The sequence below is a fragment of the Dermochelys coriacea genome, chromosome 3 (assembly GCF_009764565.3).
Source record: "Dermochelys coriacea isolate rDerCor1 chromosome 3, rDerCor1.pri.v4, whole genome shotgun sequence".
Classification (NCBI taxonomy): Eukaryota; Metazoa; Chordata; order Testudines; family Dermochelyidae; genus Dermochelys; species Dermochelys coriacea.
This window is the reverse complement of record NC_050070.1, coordinates 192,114,216-192,134,408: the sequence shown is the minus strand read 5'-3', so window position 1 is coordinate 192,134,408 and position 20,193 is coordinate 192,114,216. Positions and strand designations below refer to the sequence as shown.

Genomic DNA, 20,193 nt, shown 5'->3' with positions numbered 1-20,193 from the left:
ATCGACCTAATTACGTCAATCTAAGCACTATGCCTCTTTCAGAGGAGGAGTTAAGCTGGCATAGTGGGTGAGTTACATTGGCAGGAGCAACATTTTAGTGTAGGCATTTACAGAGTTAGGTCAACATAAACTGTCTTACATCGACCTAAATCTGTAGCGTAGACCAGGCCTGAGCGTGCTTAAGCGCTGCACTAAAAGGAACTAATAGGAGCTGCCACGGCTACAGAAATGTGCCTATAGGCTTTATCGGCTTGATCCAAAAACCCCTGGAATCAATGGAAAGGCACACATTTACTTCAATGGGCGTGGACTCAGGCCTTTGGAAAAAAGTAGCTCTTACAACCATTCGTTCCACGTTTCATGTCATATGCTGGGTGCTATGTTCCTGATGGTTCAGCAACCTATAGAATCTGCTCCACTCAGCTTACTTCACCCTACTGAATCATTCAAAACTCAGCATCCTACGACTATCTCAGCACTGCTCTCTGCTAACAATCATTTGCACCTCTTTAGCATCAAGACCTCCACGTAAATCCCATGGCTGTTGCTCCTCATTCCATTATTCTCACCATTATTATTTGTATTGCAATAGAGTCCAGCAACCCCAATCAAGGATCAGGGCTGGGAACTGCACAGACAAACAACAAAAAAGACAATCCCTGGGCCACAAGGTTTACAATCAACATGTGAGACAGGGCACACTAGGTAAATGAAAGAGTGGGAGGTTGACTGGAGGATGAGATTACAATAAAACACAGTTTAACAGAAAAGCAGAGGTCTGCACTCACCACTTGACTAACCAATGCCAGAAAATAACAGCTTGTAGGCATCACAGCAGCAGAAGAGGTTTTTTTAACCTATTAATTCTACCTTTTCTAGATACCTATTGAGTTTCCGGGTTAAAATGTATATTCTTAAGAAGCAAAGTTCACATGAAGTATTTTAATATTCTACATATTTCAACTACAATAGAGATGGAGAAGTCTCGTGAACTCATGATGTAAGTGATACAGATAAAGTATAACAACTCCCACACTGGTTTGTGGTCAGTTGTTTTTGATTGTTCATTTTAGACATTGATTAAAATTAAGCAATTTCCTAGCCTTAACCTGCTGTTTAAACATCATCTTCAGCAATGACTTGTCATAGTTTACATATGTCACCACAGTATAAACCAACTGTAGTTTATACTGCAGTTTTAGTTTTCTTTTATACTATTTATATTTTACTCATTTATCTATATAGCTATTTCTACATTTTACATGATATAGATTAACTTTCTTTGTCCCAGTAATCCTATGTAGTGTCTCTTTGCAATACATTATGTTCATTTTTCAGAAAACAACCATACAGTGTCCAATCTCATGGGTATTCTTTTCTGTAGCAGTTTTTTTTTAATTGCAAATCAATAGATTTCAATTTAGCAATTAGATCATTCAGAATGGACATAGATTCCTGCCACCATAGACTCTCCGCCACCATGAGGCGGACTGGGCATCTCGTTATCCTTTGCTGTCTTGTCCTTCCCCACCCCCCGCTAGGCTGCGAGCTTGGGCTGCCATCAGGCATAGGGACACCAGTTTAATAATGCTGCGTAGGGCCCCATAAATCCTAAGGATGGCCCTGGAAGCACGTGATGCAATGTATAGTCAGAAATTCAGATGTTAGTAAAGATTCATAGATACTAAGGTCAGAAGGGACCATTCTGATCATCTAGTCTGACCTCCTGCACAGCGCAGGCCACAGAATCTCACCCACCCACTCCTATGAAAAACCTCACCCATGTCTGAGCTATTGAAGTCCTTAAATCATGGTTTAAAGACTTCAAGGAGCAGAGAAGCCTCCCTCAAGTCAACCATGCCCCATGCTACAGAGGAAGGCCAAAAACCTCCAGGGCCTCTCCAATCTGCCCTGGAGGAAAATTCCTTCCCGACCCCAAATATGGCAATCAGCTAAACCCTGAGCATATGGGCAAGATTCACCAGCCAGATACTACAGAAAATTCTTTCCTGGGTAACTCAGATCCCATCCATCTAATATCCCATCTCAGGGGATTTGGCCTATTTACCCTGAATATTTAAAGATCAATTACTTACCAAAATCCCATTATCCCATCATACCATCTCCTCCATAAACTTATCGAGTAGAATCTTAAAACCAGATAGATCTTTTGCCCCCACTGCTTCCCTTGGAAGGCTATTCCAAAACTTCACTCCTCTGATGGTTAAAAACCATGACATGTTTTAGCACCTTCTATCAGGAATTGTTTAAATTATTTAATTTTCTATATTTAATAAGGTGTTGCGATACTCTACATTAGAATGCTCTTGTACATGATGAACACATTGTAAGTACCCAATCAATGCAAGTAGTATTAGGAGTTATACTGTGGTTAACATAGGCAATTCAAGCCCAATCCAGGAAAATACTTATGTGCTTAACTTTAAGCATGTGCCTGATGTGTGACAATATTTCTAATCCCACTGATCACTGCCAGCAGAATCAAGATGCCAAACCTAGTGAGAGAACTTTCTTTGCATGGCTCAGTCATCCAAAGCACTTCATTCAGCCTTGATTTTTCCTCCACTTCATTTCCTTTATTTGGAATGATACATATCAGATGACTCAAGCAGACATACTGTATAACAGTTACATTTTTGTCCTGTCGACCGTGACCTTTCTTCCTCCACATTTGACGTCAAGGTTATATTTTGCCCCTCCACATATTGATTCTGATTAGTTCACAGTATTTACATTCTGTACTTAAAACTGTGACTACAGCTTCTTCATCCCTTCACAGAATATCAGTTCTGAACTTGGATAATAAAAATGTCTATCATGCTCATAACCACACCAAAATTTACAAACGGTTCAAACATTGTGAAAGCAAAGTGTTTACTATGTGTGTCCTGCTAGTTACAGAATCTAACAGATTCTGTTTTCTAATGCTATGTAGCGCACCTGGCATAAAAAGTCATGTAAGGAGGCTCTGAACTGAGCTATAAAAGGAAATAAATGTCCAAAATGAAGTAAACTTGATAAAGCTCTAAACTCAATACTCAGGCCTAGCTGGAACACTCTCCTAAAAGCCAACCCTCACATAGAGCACATAAAGCACAAGAGAACTGGCCCCAGGAAGACATTATAGATGGAACAGTGCTCCACTCATAATGGAAATATTACTTGTTTCCTGCAGAATACAATGTACTCTAAAACGTGACAGATGAGAAAAATACTTCAGTTCTTGTTTGATTAAAAAAAGCTAGCAATATATTTTATCCAACAGTGTGCGGGTTTTTATAAATATAGGAAACGAGACATACCCACTAATCTGGTTGCTTTGCTTGTTCGTTATTTATTAAAACTACTTAAACAAAGCCCCTTATTAGTTAATATTTCATTTCCTTTTTAAAAGATTATGCCAGTGCTCTCTCAATGCTGTCACACAGTGCTATAAAATTTATGGCCACAACAAACCTTGCCTATCCATGATTGTATTGGTCTGCCACCAAAATTAAATCATTCTTCATACTCTACATTAAATAGTCTTAATTAGGGAAGTCTGTCAACTTCACAACTTGGAACATGAGTTTACTTCATAATTACACACAAAAAAATCAGAAAATGGGAAAGGACTTTTGTGCTGTTTGTTAATATGGAGACACTAAGTCCACGCTTCTGGAAAATTAGCTAGTGACTCAATGACAAACATTGCACCCAAGATTCAAAAAAGAATAGCTAACTTCTGGGACTAATACTTAAAACTCCTGTAACAGGGCTTGTGGGGCCAGGTGGCCTAGTGTTTCGATTGTCTGCTTCAGACCCCTGAAGGCTGAGTGGACTCACTTTTTAAGGCTGCGGGGAGGAGAGGGGGACCCAAGCCCTCCCTCTCCACTGGATCCCAGCCCAAGGTCCTGCGGTTGGAACAAGGTTGGGTTGGAACAAGGGGATTGGAGTCCCTCCCAGCAGGGAGTCAGAATCCGCTGCCCTGGGCTACTTCCTACAGTTTGTTCAGTTTGGGACATGGACCCTCTAGTCCAATCTACTGGGTGGCTTGCTTCCCACAGGATTCCCTCTGGGGTCTGGATAGTGCCTTGCTGTGGTCCCAGGCTACTTCAGGGGGGTAGCCTCAAGCTGGTGGAGGCAAGTCCCCCAATGTCTCTAGGGTTCACTCACTCAGTTACCTCCTTTGCTGGGGGTTCCTCCACAATCTCCCTTGGCTGGAAAACCAGTGCTTTCTTCCAGATGGTTGACCTGACTGGCAGTCCAGTGCTCTGTCCCTTCAGACAGGGAGACAACTAGCTTCTGCCTGTTTGCCAGCCAGCCCTGAATTGAGCCAGGTTCCCTTCTTTTATCCTGCTCCCAGGTCTGGTATTGGCTGCAAGTATAGCAGGGCAGAGCTAGCTGGGCCCAGCCCAAAGGTTTATTTAAACCCTGCTGTGCTGGCACTTTCGCTGCTTTATCACAACTCCTAAATATAGAAATTAAATATTTCAACAGAATCTGAGTAAATCTGAGTAAAAAGGGGTGAATTTCACAAGGAATGCCTCTGATTTTAGGGAGACAAGGTGGGCGAGGTGACATCTTTTATTGGACCAATTTTGGCTGGTGAAAGAGACAAGCTTCCAAGCTACACAGCACTCTTCTTCCATATTCTGGGCCTCAGGAAAAGCTCTGTGTAACTCAAAAGCTTTGTCTCTTTCACCAAACAGAGTTGATCCAATGATTCACCTACCTTGTCTCTCTAATATCCTGGAACCAAAATGGCTACAACACTGCAGTCAGTCAGTTTTAGGAACCCAATCATTTTCATCTCAATGACAAAACATCTTGGATCATCATCAAGATTCACTTTGCATAACCAATGGTCACATCCATGGTAAAGCACTTTTCTGCACCTGCCAAGTCTAAAGGAAATTACATAAGCAACAAACAGAACACACACGGAGAAAGGAGAAGGCTGTGGTGTGATCTGACCCTCAGACAGACACAGCACACTGAGCAACAAAGTAATGGATATACCTCCTTTCTCCAACATGTGACCCTCTTGGTTCCAGTACTTGAGATGGACTGCAGGGGTTGGTGAAATACCTCATCAGGTGCACCATCACACGGAAGCTCATGAAGTAAGGGGAAATAACTGGTACCAGTTAACAGACTGGCAAAAAAATGTAGAAAGAATCGCTGGAAGTAAATAAATTGGTATTTGCATACCACTATTTTTTCCTTAATCAACCCCTATTTTCCATACATCTGGTGGGTAGAAAACCTGTTTTCCAACCCACTCATCTTCAAGTAGTACATAAGATATGGCAGCTTTCTTGGGACCACAAATAAAGAAAATGAAATAAAACTTTCTTCACCCCCTGAAGCCCCAATCTATTCAAGTGTGCATAGGCTTTTGTGCTTGCCTTTTCCCCTATACATTGTCAGTCACTCTAGCCAAACTGTGAGGTTCCACATGGCAATGTCTGTGCATGTGGTCAGCCCAGGATGAAGCTAATACCTTTTCCCTGCAACCTCACTAGACTTTTAAAAGGCTTTTATTTAAAATTGCTACATGTAGTTTTAGGTATCTTGGACCCCAGCTGTATTACACTTTAGTTTTATGGGGCTGCAGATAGTACTGGGGCTCCTGAAAGATGGATTAGAACTCCATCACTGCCAGGAAGATTCAATGACCACACAGCGTCCTAATGCAATTGTGTCCTTGATAAAGGCCAAAGCAGGATGTGGGGTAAGGATGATTAAACAATGAATATACTTCTTTTTGTACTTTCAAGTGTATTGTTTTCTGCACATGTATGAGGATAAGGAACCAAAGGGAAGAATGTAGGTACAAAATACAGCCACTATACTGGTTAAAAAAAGACAAGATTTTACACTCACATTCATTTATTTTTAATTTCTAATGAAATGCTGTGGAAGTGTTCTAAGTATGCCAGTTTTTGAGTTGAAAACTGGTTAAGGTTTTGATTTTTTGCAGAACTGGGGATGTTTTGGATCTGAGTTGTGAACCATGAAGTTTCAATCGGAGCACTTTACTGAAGCTAGCTTTGTAACAGAAAAAGTCTTATAACAGGGGCAATACACTTTATATATTACAGTTATTCATTTTCAAATGTACTAGCAGTTATGGAGTATTTTATGGCTGTTTGCTTTCTTAACCGAAGACTACCAGCAGATCTTTCATTCATAGACACAAGGCCTAGTCCACCTCTTGTGATATTTTCATGTCAAGAAAGATTGTGAACAATTTCGAATTTAAAATATATGTGATGCTCCATAGGTAGCTGTCCTATACAAGACACTGCTGACAGAGTGGTGCAAGAAATACAGACAATGCAAAGAATGTGTGGTTCATGTGTATTTGTCACACCAATTTCTAACAGTCTTGAATGATGCTGAAAATACTCCCTACCTATGGAAATCAAGCCACTTAAGATGCGTGAACACTGGATACCCAAGTTTGATAATTTTGACTTAAGTTCACATTCTACACCATTTTTTACACAGAAATATTAAGTGATTTCCCATTATCCCTCCAATATTTATCACTTTGCCATCGAATTGGTTAATGTCTTTCTGCTTCTGAGATGTGTTTTTACTAAGCATGATCAATTAAATGATTCCTGTCTTGATAGGAACAGGTGGTTTAATCTCAGCCTCCAAGAATAAGACATCCATTAAACCAATCATTTCTCTTAACTATTTTATGTGCATACACAAATAAATGCAATACACAATAATACACTTTGAGTTCTGATAATGGGATATGGTCAGTTAAATATATGCATCCCAGGACAATACTTTAATGTTATTTCAATGCAGCTGTTCTTTGAGTATTAGATATACAAGAAATCTCCCTTGGCTAATTACAGTCAGACATCTCTTCCCATTCCTATATACAATTGTCCAGAAGGAGAGCAGTAAGCCTAGTGTGGCTTTTGGGAAGCTGCTTTTGCAGTGCATTGTGCCCACTGTTAGGTCCTTTCAGTTTGTACAGTGCACTGAGGGCCTTGTTCAAAGCCCACTGAAGTTAGTGGGAGTCTTTCCATTCATTTCAATTGGCTTTGGATCAGTCCCTTAATCCTGTCCTTTCTGATCTGAGGACCTGGCCTCTTGGGAGAAATGGCAGACAAGTCCACATGTGTTCAGAGCAGGAGAGGAGCCACAGGGACTTGAAATGCAATATGAGAATGAAGATCCACCCTGATTTCCCAGTGCAAAAGTGCTGCTGAAGGCCAAGTGGCAGGTGATTCCTGGACTGCTGTCTACCTTCCTTCCCAAAATGCAGCTAGCCACAGAAATACCTAAGACATGCAGGGACTCAGACTCTGGGTAAGTCTACACTGAAATGTCCGGGTGTGTCTGCAGCTCATGCAGACATACACAAGTTAGCTTGATTCAAGCTAGCTTGGGTACCACAGGTGCCCTTAGGCATCATGCAGCTTTGGGGGGAATGAGGGTCACAATCACATATCAAAGCACAAAGATGTGAAAATAAGGACAGAAGAGAGAACATGGAGAGAAGAAGAACATGACAATTTCCCTGGGGTCTAGCACAAGGTGGCATGCATGTTAGTATGTGGGGACACCTAAATGTCAATCCACTCAAATAGGGCTCCAGCAAAATGGTTGGGCATCTCTGAACAAGCTGTCATACCAATGAGGGTATATCTAAAATATAGTAAAAGTGCATGGAACAAGGAATTTTTAAGATTAAAGGTCAGATACTCTACATTTATGGCTCCCTGATTTTCTGTCCTGGCGTCAGCCCTGGCAGCATTTTGAGCAGCTTAAGGGCTCCTCCAAACTGTGTCCATTGTCTCACAGAGCCCCAGAAACCCTACATGGTGTTCTCCTGCTACCACTGACACAGCACTTACACATTTACTCTTTAAGTCTTACTTTCTAAACCATTAGATTTACAGTAACCACTAGTAGATTGCATTAGAAACACACATCCAGATGAATAGCCATCACCACCACAGCATCAAGACACCATGCTCAGAATTGAACATATGTATCTATGTGAAGATAGAACCAGATCTCCTTCCTATATTAAAGCCTCTTTCTTGAGTGGAATTAATGTAGACAGCTCCCTGAAAGGAGAGACTGTGTGGGAGTAAAATGTCTGCTTTGTTTTCTTTCAAGTTTTAAATGAAATCTTGTATAGAACAAATAGGTTTTACAAATTGAGTTTCAACTCCTTGTCCTTATATGAGAGGCACTACATACCACCAGCAAAAGCAAAAAAACTAAAAAAAAATTAAATTCACCTAAGAAGTGAAATAAGAGTTGTGTATTCTTAACATTCATGTTCATTTTCAAAACATTTGCTAACAATACCTTGAAGCATCCCAGCAAGAGGCTGGATTCTGAGTTCTCTTTTAAGATGTTACAATGTGCATGAAGGAAGGAAAAGCCATTGTTTGCTTGCAGCTACTAGGCTGGGAAGGCCTCTGCTCTTGGCATGGTCTCTACTCTGCAATCAACTCGCATTTTCTTTGTTGACTGAAGGAGGTTACACGTCAGAGAATCAGACACCCCATATAAATAAAACAAACAATGGGGAGAGATGCAGTTTTAATTTCACTGAAATTGTTACACAACTATAATTGTTGTATTCTCACATTGGCTGGTAAATACCCCAGTCCTCATTGTTTGCCTCCTACTCATACTGCCATCCCCAACACTACTGGGATTTTAGCAACCACCATGGGTGAGCTCCAGTTCTTGCACCAGCAGGTTGATGTGCTCCTGAAGGGCCTGTCTGTTCACACAAACCTTCTGCCACTCCTGCTCTTACTCCCAGCCATCCTTCATCTGCCCTGTAATCCCAGCTTTTTCATCTTTGGGGTAAGTCTCTAGGATTGTGGCACCCAAGCTGCCAGGAAATGGCTGCAGTGGCAAACATCCACAGCTTCTTCACCCAGCAGACATCATTGTGGACAGTGGTGAGGAAGACTTAGAATCAGCCAGAGCTGTTGAAACCTTCACAAGCAAAAGTGGATTCTGTGGTCATCAAGATTGAGTGTTCTGGACACAGGGTTGAACCATATGATTGACATGGCTTTTGGTATAACCTATAGCCACCCATAAGTCCACCACTATTCTTTTAGCATAGATGAAAGGATTTGGCATAGGGAGCTGTCTTGGAGTGCACTCATTGCTAGGGGCACCTCCTCATGGCCAAGCTGGGGATTAGCTCTTTCCAGGTCCAACACCTGCTTCTGCTGCTTGCTGCATGCCCTACTGCTGCTGCCTCTCTCTGTCTGTGACTCAGGGTTAGGGTGACCAGACAGCAAGTGTGAAATATCGGGATGGGGGTGGGGGGTAATAGGAGCCTATATAAGAAAAGGACCGCAAAATCAGGACACCTAGTCAGGGTGCTCCATCTTTGAGGCTTGGCCCTCCAGCCAGATGACTGCGTTTTCCTCTTCTAGGGTATCAAAGTCTCTTCCTCCAAGATGAATCCTTTCCTTCTCTGCCAAAACCAGCGCCACTTCCCCAGCGCCTGGGAGGGGAACCCGGACCCACCCTCTACTGTGGGTTCTAGCTCAGGGACCCACTAATCAGCGGCCGAGGTCTGTACCACCTTAAACCTTGCTGCCTTTTCTCTAATCCTTTTCCTACACCCTTCCCACCTGGTTTCCCTTCCTTCCCTATCTACTGTCCAGAGGATGGGTACAGGCTCCCTCACTACAGTCCCATGCTACTGACAGCTTCCTGGGGTTATTAAGGCCAGCTAATTCCCCTCAGCTGTGGCCTGTCTGGTTAATTGGTCTCTCCTCACTCTCATGAACCCCTTCTAGGCTGGTGTGGGGTGAACATCCCATCACAGGAGTACACAGAGTTATTGTCTTTCCATGAGGTGATCCCTCCCTAACCCATTAGCTTCAGTGTCCTGATGGGTCAGAAGAGACAAGCAAGAGATTAAGAAATGATTCCTTGTTGAATGGGTTCTACTTAACTGCTATGCAACTTCTTGGGTCCATCAGGCATGAACACGGCAGAACAAACTGAGACAGCTTTGCTGTGCTTCACCATTTGTGATGCCCAGCATGCTTTTGGGGGGTGGGGAGGGAGCGGGATGTGTGGTTGCAGTATAAGACCTTCCCCAAGGACATGTCCCTCTGCAAAAAAAAATCCTCATGGGGAAAGCTCTGCAAATTCAGGATACATGGCAAAGTTCACATTGCAGAATGTCCTTGCTATACGCTCCCTTCCCTTTCGAGAGATAACAGAGGGGGCAGGGAGCAAAGCAATCAGGATTTGACTGAAAGCGTGTCAAATGATTGAGAAGAGGGAAAACATACACCCTTGTTAAGACATTTCTGTAGAAGCATGTTTCCACAGGTATAACAACCTCTTTTCTTCTCTCCTACAGAAACAGACAAACAAAATAACCTTAGAACACCCACTACTACATAGCTCTTCATTTTAAATGATGGTTTTCAAGATGTAAGCAGGGTTTGAATGAGCTCTTCCCTGACATCTAGTGGGGAGCTGGGGGTGAAGAGTTCAGGAGCTGACCTTGTGCATAGCATGATGGAGCTGCTTAGTCCAAATGATTGCTTTTGGCTACCATAAGAATGTGATAGTGTGCATTTCCTTCCTCTGTTTCCCCTCTTAGCCTTAGTGGTCTTTTCATGATGATTCTGTGTATGAATCATGAATAAATTGCTAAAATAGTCCATGGACACTCTTGGATTATACTTGGCACTTCTTTTCTACATAATCTTCTTTCAGTGTATACTGTAAGTATACAGGATATTCAGCAACACACACTTGAATCCAAGTCAGAATTTTACCTGATAAACATTTTATGGCAGAAAAGTATTTTAAGTCATTATAACTGGGTTTCAGGTCTTGTAATCCTTTTGTGATATGCCTATTTTAAGAAATCATCTTTTAAAATAAGATCGAGCGTGGATAGCCGCCATTCAAAGTAGTGCAATTATGGTACTCGCCATTCTGAGAGAAAGAAATATTGAAAATACTGTGAGGAGGTTTATGAGCTTCATGTGCCCATTTCTGAATCTTCACCAGTTCCCGGCAGTATTGCGTTCTGACACTATTGCGTATACCACCCTCTACAGTTAATACTGCTTCAAACTTCGTTAATATTGAGATGGCTGTTCCCAAACAAATGGCAGTAAGTTTGTTCCTCTGAACAATGCTTCAGTTCCTGCCAGAACTCTATGAAGGCATCTTAACATACATTTGAACCCGGCTCCCGTAACAGTAGTGATATTTGCCATATAAATTCTGACTACATTTGGCATATCTCAACATTATTTTGGCACCAAACAGATAACATTTTGCCCAACTGATCCTTTTCAAGAAGTTTAAAGACCTCTTGTTGCATGTGCAGTGTATGGAGATCATATAGCAACCTCTGCAGTAGCATTCTGCTGCTTGTCTCCCAGGACTCTTGCAGAATTGACATGGTTTCCTCAAGGGACTTACTGATTAAAGAACATTAATTAATTGAACGAACATCTGCACTGTTTTCAACTAATAATTAAAATTAGCTAGGAATTTTAGTCCCTTCAAACTGAAAAACATCCAGCCTAGCACTTCAGCTCATACTCCCAGACTTTATTTCTCACTTTCTCAAAAAAATTGGGTAGAAATAGATAACAAATACACAATTAATCTTACTGGCTCATCAGAGATTCAGTGTTTTGGAGACAGTCAGTTTGCTTTCTGGCTATGCTGACAATTTTAATAGCATTTTATTCTTCGTTTCATGTGTTGAATTTATTAACCATGCCAGTGCTGACGTTTATTCCTTAGCAAACATGGGGGGGAAATGATTTAGAAAGAAGTCATTATACTTAGGTGCCCTGGTGGCCGCAGAAATTATTTTTTGGAGTTCAAAAACAGTGCTGTGGCTGTATTTCACATTTGCTCTTCTCCGGGCACATGGCTAGAGCTTTAATGATTGCTCCCACACTGATCAGAGCTTGCTTTATTTGTGCTCATAACACACATAATAAAAAGTGACTAACCTGTACAGTAGTTCTCTTATTTTGAAGTCCCATGGGAGCTTTGAGGATCCCCTCATAAATGGTTAGATGAGGGGTGAATTATTATGGCACTGAAATCACACTTTGGAGTGTTAATAATTACTGTTCTCTAAGTCATAGTGCTTTGGCCAAAAGTCACCTCTTTAGAGTAAAAAAATCCAAGTTCTCTTGGATGACCTTCCAGCATGGATGGAGAAGAGATACTAGGATGGCAGTGAGAAACATCAAGAATTCTAAGGGCAAGCTTGAAAGGCCAGGAGTTCATTGGAAGGGAGTGTCCTAAAAGCACCGGGGGAGTATTAGGATTGCTGGGAGACTACACATGAAGTTGCAAGGAGGGCCATAGAGAAAACCTCAAAGAGGCTACTGAGCAACACAGAAAGATAGGAAAAAAATCAGAGAGGTCAGAGTGTGCTTCCAATTTGATAATTAAAGCAAAACAGCAGTTCTGTTTGAAGCTGAACAGTGTACCAAAATATCAGGGCTTATCCATGGCCATGCTTTGCCACATTTTGGGGATATTCCCAATTATTTTATTCAGTAAGGAAGAGCAGGTCAGCAGTTTGTAAAGCTAAGTCATCATTACACTATGTGAGCAGTGCAGGAATCAGCAGGACAATCAGGAGGCAGTGGAAATTAAAACCAAAAATTCAAGTGAATGTATTGGTTGTGAAAGGTCCCAGACTGAGAACCCTGGAGACTGAAGTCCTCTTTACTTCCATAGAATGGATACAAAATAGAGCAGCTATGAAATGTAGGCTACATGTAATCAAACCACCTCCATATTGACCCATATTCACATTATGCAGTCAAACAGTTCAAGAGTAGTCAGTGCAACAGCAATTCTGGTATTAACGAATACTGGGAGGCCCACCTTTGCAATATTGAGGGCCACATGGACAACTTAAGGGACACTTCTGATTTACACAGACCTCTACAGATAAGTAGAAATATTTATTTTAAGTACATAGAACTACACAGCCATTGGCTTGAATAATATTTGCCTACTCCTGTTCTTTATTAAATAGTTCTTAATAAACTGACTATTTAAGGACTGGATGATTAAGGGAAAATGGAGACTTTTACTTCTCGGTCCACTCGTTAGTATCCTGAAATGGGCAGTATTGTCTGAAAGTTGTTACTGTCCAATGTTTGTTTGGTAGATTATATGAAATGAGTTTGGGAATCCCAGTTTAATGCTAAGGGGGCAGGAGTCTGCATTACACACACACACACACACACACACACACACAGAAACTCTAGCTGGTGCCGTTGTTGGAAGTCTTAAACCCAGGAGTGAATGGGCATGGAAATCCTTTAACCCCTGAAGATGGTAGTTCAGAGTATCAAGAAACATACTACACACCTGGCTGATACAGGACTCATGATGCCTCACTGAACTCTCAGTATCGTAACACAATGTGACCTAAAGGAAGTGGGGGTGACCAACAGCTGGCAGTTGCTTGGTTTCAGCTAAAGTGGCTGGTGCACCACATATTAACAGCTGTCAGATGGGCTGACTACAATTTGGAGGGGTGCCATATTGTTGGTGGATCTGTGCCCAAAATACTTTAACTGTCTCCTGCAAAGGCAGAGAGAGTGAGCTATAAATTCTTCAACCCTGCTTCCCAACATAGCAACAGGCAGCTTCTCGGTTTTAGTTAAAAAAAAACTTTCTTCTTGTTTATTTAATTTTGAAAGGTGCTCAGATACCATGATGATTGGCAGGGCAATAAAATCCTAGGTAGAATGGAACAGCACAACTCCTTCCTACACCAAGAGAAATGGAGTTGGGTATGCAGGGAACTAACTTGATCATCTATTTGCTTTCATAAGATGAATACCAAAAGTGACTATTTTCTTTGGACAGTAGAAACACTTTTGTGCTAGCTGGTCCTGACCATGTCCTAGTATTTATCTTGTATAATAGCAAAAACTCTGAAGAAGAGAGAGAAAAGAAACTGCTGCTTTAGCACTGCATTATGGTGAAGGACCTTTTCTTTCCACCAGTGAGATGAATGCTGGGGGGCAGGAGTTGCTTCTTAAAACTAAAAGTTTCATTTGCAAGTGGGACCTGGATTTTCTAGACTAAAAGTTAAAGTCTGATGGGCTGAATGTGCAACTGGTCTTGCTTATGTTTGAAACATGCCTTTTGGAACTCATTGACTGCAAGTGAGGCTACTAGCAGAGAATGCAGTATTACTAAGAGTGAGCAAGGGTGGAAGACTCAAGCTCGAAGCTGTGACTATTGTTGTCATGTTAAAATCAAGGCTTAGATTGTTTTAACTTCTGTACAACAGCCACAGAGCTTGGGTCAGGCATGGAATTACCTGTGTTAAGACTTCACTGTTATCTGATCCCATGTTGCACAGTTGGTTGGCATAGAAATCATGACTGCTGGATGGCAAATCAATGGGAAAAGCTTACCCTCGGGTCTTTTTCCAAATGAAGCTTGTGCTGAAGACTGCGTCTTCTCCTGGCCCTGGAGATGCCATTATGATAAAAATGATATCCATCATCTATAAAAGGAAGCTGAGGAAGAGAAAGAGCAAATTAAAAAAAAAAGCCAAAACAAATTCACTTTAGAACTATGGGGATTTTTTTAAAGGAGCTTAAGTCCTATTCACTTTTTAAAGACACAGGCTCCTAAGTCACTCAGACACTTTTACCCTATAACATTAAGGTTATATGCTATGAATATGCAATGTATTGTTTCGCTTGTAAACATTGGTATCAATGTCCCTCTGCATTCAAGGTCTGCAGCACCAGTATTTCTGCAGGGCTTCCAAATTACATCAGAATTATTTCTTATTTCCCTGAAACATCCAAAATAAAAGGACAAAATGACTTTAAAAAATACCACAAATTGTATTTCAGCAATAAGGCAAGACAGAAATGCTTTTCTGAGCCATTATATTGCACCTAAAATGAAGCTATAAGATTTAGGGCGGGAAGCAGAGTGATTTTCTCTACCGGATAAATGCAGTGTCTGGAGTTTCTTCTCAATACTGTGGAATGAAATTGATAAAGAAAAATAAGGGAAAAAAAACAGATGGTCCCATGCATTATTAGCATTGTCCAACATTTCTGATAGCCTATCAGAAAACTCTATTTGTGTCTCAAGTTCTAAAGCCTTCTGATCATTCTATTTTCACAGGCAGATTCCAATAAATTATTTAAATCTACCAAAAGGTTTTTTTAATTCTCTTTTTAGCAACCTAAAATTTTTACTTCTCAAAACAAGCTGTATTTTCATGTCACTAACATTTCAATGTCAGGGACTTAATTTAGCTGCCTTATCAAGGGAATAATTAAGAGAAATTACAAACACTCATAGGGGTTTTAAAAATGTTTTAAATCAAAACATTTTATCAATGAGTCTGCAGTACTTATGAAAATATAAACATGGAAACTAATAGTGATTCAACTTTTCTGATTGAACATTGAGATCAAGGACCAGATTCCAAAGGGTCTACTCCTATCCAGGAGTCTACTGCACTTGATAGGTAACATCAAACAGCAGCTCACAGGGGACTCTGCCTGTCAGACTTTTTTATAAATTAGTTTTACAGTGATTCAAGTGAAGTAAAAATGGTCTAAAAGAGGCACCTTCACAGAAAGGGTAGCCATTTCTCATGGTAATTCCCAGAATCCAGAGTACAATGTTAAATCCTGGCCTTCCAGATGAAAGCTCTGAGACAGATCACACAGGATATATTTGTGTATACCTCAAAGATGTAAAGTGAATATAGAGGATAACAAAATAGCTGGATTAGTTACCATTTGAAATACACTCGCTAGATCTACTTTAATACTAACCTGGGGCCAGATTGTGCCTACCCTTCCATAGCTGCACTGTATATGCAGGGGCAGAGCGGAAGGCCACAACAAAGCTTTTTTCTCCTTGTGCAAACTACACAAGGGCTTCACTTGACTGCCATCTCTGCATCCCCTACAGCTACAGTATATATGGGCCAGCAGTGCATAGCTCCCAAAAGGTGTAGGAGGAAGTGAAGTCCTGGACCCATCTCTGCACTGACATCAGCCTGTGCAGGGCGAGTAGGCTATTCTCTATAAAGGGGTGTAACAGGAGCTGCACTCTCCCAGCATTGCTAGGAGGCTTGGCGGGGGGGGGGGGGGGAGGTCTTCCTCCATTATGTGGATTTCCTCTCTATAGCCCACCCTGAAAAAGTGCAGTTCCACATCGCCTCCATTACAGGGCTGTGCCTCAAAGGTACAGTTGAACCCAGGGACAGTAAAACTGCAAAGCAAGAGAGAGGAAAGAACAGAGACCAAATTTTGCAGGTGACAAGGTCATCAAGAGAGAGAGAGGAAGGAGAGGGCATGGAGAACTTCTCACCGTTTGAGGTAACAATCTGAGTGTAACACACCAATCATATCACACAGCAAATAAAAATCTTCTACTGCTACCAGGTGAAAGAGTTACTCCTTTAACTCAAGTGACCTAGACTTTCACTTTTGGTGGTGAAGGTCCTGCTGACTCCCCATTGTGGAAGACTTGTTATGTATTTACACTGCCCTCATCTCCTTAATGGAGGGTACTACAAGGATTGTTCCAGCTCTCATAAATCCATGGTTAGGTTTCCTCCCTATTTCCCCCAGTGAAGTCAGGTTATTTTTCCTTTTTACCAAGCATCCAAATCGGGTCCTATTAAGAATTCATTTCTGATGCTTTCAAAGAAACCTGTGTTCTCTTGGCTATTTTGGACACATTTGGAGAGAAATAATAGGCACTTGTGGCTCATTTTCTATGTGCATTTTGTTGGGCTGAGCCTACATACTGTACAGTATAGTACAGCAAAACTATGGATATGTAGAGGACTTGAACATAAGCAAAAGCAACTAGACCTAGTCAAGTAATGAAAATCACAGATTCAGGGTCACAAAAGAGCTACTTCAATTTGATTCATTGTAATTCAGAGAGTGATAGCACCCATAATTTATTAGTATTCAGATCATCGGTTTTCATAATATTTGCGAATCCCAGAAGCTTCATGAATTTGAATTGGAATTATTCATTATTAGTGGTCATTTGTTAGTCTCCTGTTGAAAGGCTTCAATCATGGTAAGGAAACAAGACCAGATGACCAACTGCTCACCAGGAATTGTCAATAATTAATAGTGGTAGCGAACAATTTGCTAAGAGTTTGTGAACCAACAATTGTCTGAAAATTATTTGTCTAAACTCTTCAGTGAACACTTACAAATAATGAAGATATTCAGAAAAATCAGGAAGAGATCACACACAAAACTAGGCCTAGAATGTCAAACAGTTTCATGACTACGACTTAACTAGCTGCTCAAAACCAACAAACAGCCATGTTGGGCCCTTTGCTTTTTAGAAGGCTTCCTGAAGTGCTGTACTGATTCAGCAACATCTCATTGACCAGTAAGACCACAGGGGAAACTAACTAATGGTACAATATTGTTCTTCTCCAGTGATTGCAAATGAAAATCCTGACCATTGCTTTGTAATAGGGTGAAATCAGAATGAAAGTATGTTACAAAAAAAGAAAAAATGTCAGTAACAGTAACTCCATGGCCAATAAGGAGGAAGGACGTGCTAGTGCAGTGATTCTCAACTGAGGGTCCATGACCCCCTTGGGGCTGCAAGCAGGTTTCAGGAGGGCCACCAGGCAGAGCCAGCTTTAGACTCACTGGGGGCCAGGGCAGAAAGCCAAAGCCCAACCCCCTTAGCTTCAGGGGCCTATGGTGTAGGGCCATGGGCAATTGCCCTGCTTACTACCCCCTAATGCCAGCCACAGACTTCTCATATATCCTTTGGCAAGTCTCTTACTCTGCCCTGTGCCTCAGCTCCTCATGTATAAAATGGGCCCTCAGAGAGAGTTGTAAGGATGATTAAGTAGAGTATTAACCATTCTGAGGGTCTCAAATACTAAGGTTATGAGGGCCATGTAAGTACACAACAGCAAACCAATTAATCTCCACTTGGAAATGTACATAGCACTGAGTGCTCCCAATGTGTACCAAGGTGAGAATAAGCCTCAAAGGATTTCAGGCATATTTTATATTGATCATGTTCAACACTTCCTTACAATCAACTCTTTTGATGCAACTACTATAGTAAATTAAAAAAAAAGCTCCAAGATCCTGCAAAATCATGAAAAAGCCTCTCTATATCCTGCTTATCCCAACTCTTCTTTCAAGCTAACACTCTCCAAATTCTTTATTCTCCAGTTAATAATATCAACAACATAGTAAAAATGAAATCATTTTTGGCTTCTTCTTTTATTATTACAATTGCAGTCACACCTGCCAGGCCCAATCATGGCCAGGGGCCTGCATTGTGCTAGGTGTTGTACAAATACAGAACTAAAAGAAAATCCCTGCCACAAACTGCTGGTAATCCTGTAAAAATAAATTTTAAAATCTCGTTACATAATAGAAGGGAGAAACAAAGACTATTGAAAGGGAAGAGGCTTTGCTAATGACAGGAATTACTAGAACATATTTTTAACTACAGAAGCAAGATTACATTTTACAGAAGTGAAAAGTATTCCACTGGGCGCTGTTACTGCATGCGTGTGACTCTGGGATGTCTTTGTTGCTTCTCAGGCTACTGTTCCAACTGATAAGCCAGAGAACAATTACATAATTAAAGTCCGTGTAGGAGGCAAGTACTTCAACCCCTAGCTGTACCTTCCTCCTGAAACCCAAACTCTTGGGGGTAGAAATTACCTTGGTTTTAAATGACTTTTAATTTGCTCATGAATTTTGCACCTGTTCTGTGATTCTTCCTTCCCAGATGAAAAAAAGAGTGCAAGGAATTTACCAAGAGAGACTCAGTCACAAGCACACAGCCCGTAGAGAAAGGTGGCGCTTAGCTGTGCTGCTAAAGGAGTATCCCTGAAAGGGACTATAACCTACGCAGCCCCAATTCTCCTGCTGCTACCCCATCACTCAAGGAGGGTAATTTGCTGTTGGCCTATCCCATCAGCAAATACCCCCTCTGCATCCCCAGTGTTGGTTCAGCAGCTGCACAGTCTAAAAAGTGTGAGGTGGAGCCAAGTCTCCACCCATTCTCTGTCCACTCAATGCCTCCCTCCGAGGAGGGAACAAACAGATGTACTGCTCGCATGTGCTCATCTGCACCTGGATCCAACATGTGGGTGTCCCACATAGGACTGTCAGAGGGTAGGGGGGTGCTCTTCTTCATTTTTGTTCCCCTGCACATATGTAAAGTACAAATTACAATCCTGCCTTTAACCCTTTTTCAGAATTTATTTGGACAAAAGATTTTTTGATATCAAAAGGGGGGTTTCTTGGATAAGAGATAAAGACTCGGTGCAGATGTTAATGAAAAGGAACCATGTAAAGGGTCAAATTCAGATAGCATATTTTGAGATACACACACAGTACTGTCATGGTGCATGCAAGATTAGAAACTGACCCTGTCTTTGATGTGTGACAAAGTTCCTCCTCTACCTTGGTGGGTTTTGCACTTATTGGCGGATTTGGTCGCCTCGGAGATTCACGGCAGCCCTCAGTTTGGCCATTTTCATGAACCCACAGTCCAGGTCAACTTCTCCTGTGTCTGACCAGGAGTTGGGAGGTTTGAGGGGAACTCAGGCTCACCCTCGATTCCGAGTTCCAGCCCAGGGCCCTGTGGAATGCAGCAGTCTAGAGTGCCTCCTGGAACAGCTGTGCAACAGATACAACTCCCTGGGCTACTTCCCATGGCCTCCTCCCAACACCTTTATCCTCACCATAGGACCTTCCTCCTGGTGTCTGATAATGCTTATACACCTCAGTCCTCCAACAGTCCGCATTCTCACTCTCAGCTCCAAGTGCCTCTTGCTCCCAGATCCTCACATGCACACCACAAACTGAAGTGAGCTCCTTTTTAAAACCCAGGTGCCCTGCCTTAATTGATTCTAGCAGCTTCTTGATTGGCTGCAGGTGTTCTAATCAGCCTGTCTGTCTGAATTGTCTCCAGAAGATTCCTGATTGTTCTGGAACCTTTCCTGTTACTTTACCCAGGGAAAAGGGACCTACTTAACCTGGGGCTAATATATCTGCCTTCTATCACTCTCCTGTAACCATCTGGTTTGACCCTGTCACAGATGGTAACTTTCTTATTCTACAGCAGTAGAATTCATTCCTTAACCAGCAA

General features: G+C 41.6%; 1 protein-coding gene across 1 annotated transcript in view; it reads right to left on the bottom strand.

Moving 5' to 3' along the window:
- PCSK2 (proprotein convertase subtilisin/kexin type 2) overlaps positions 1-20,193 on the bottom strand; it is a 215,236-nt gene that overhangs the window by 155,767 nt on the left and 39,276 nt on the right. The window contains exon 2 of the mRNA XM_038397065.2: positions 14,466-14,570. Coding sequence (XP_038252993.1) covers positions 14,466-14,570 — 105 coding nt within the window. The remainder of the gene's footprint in view (positions 1-14,465; positions 14,571-20,193) is intronic.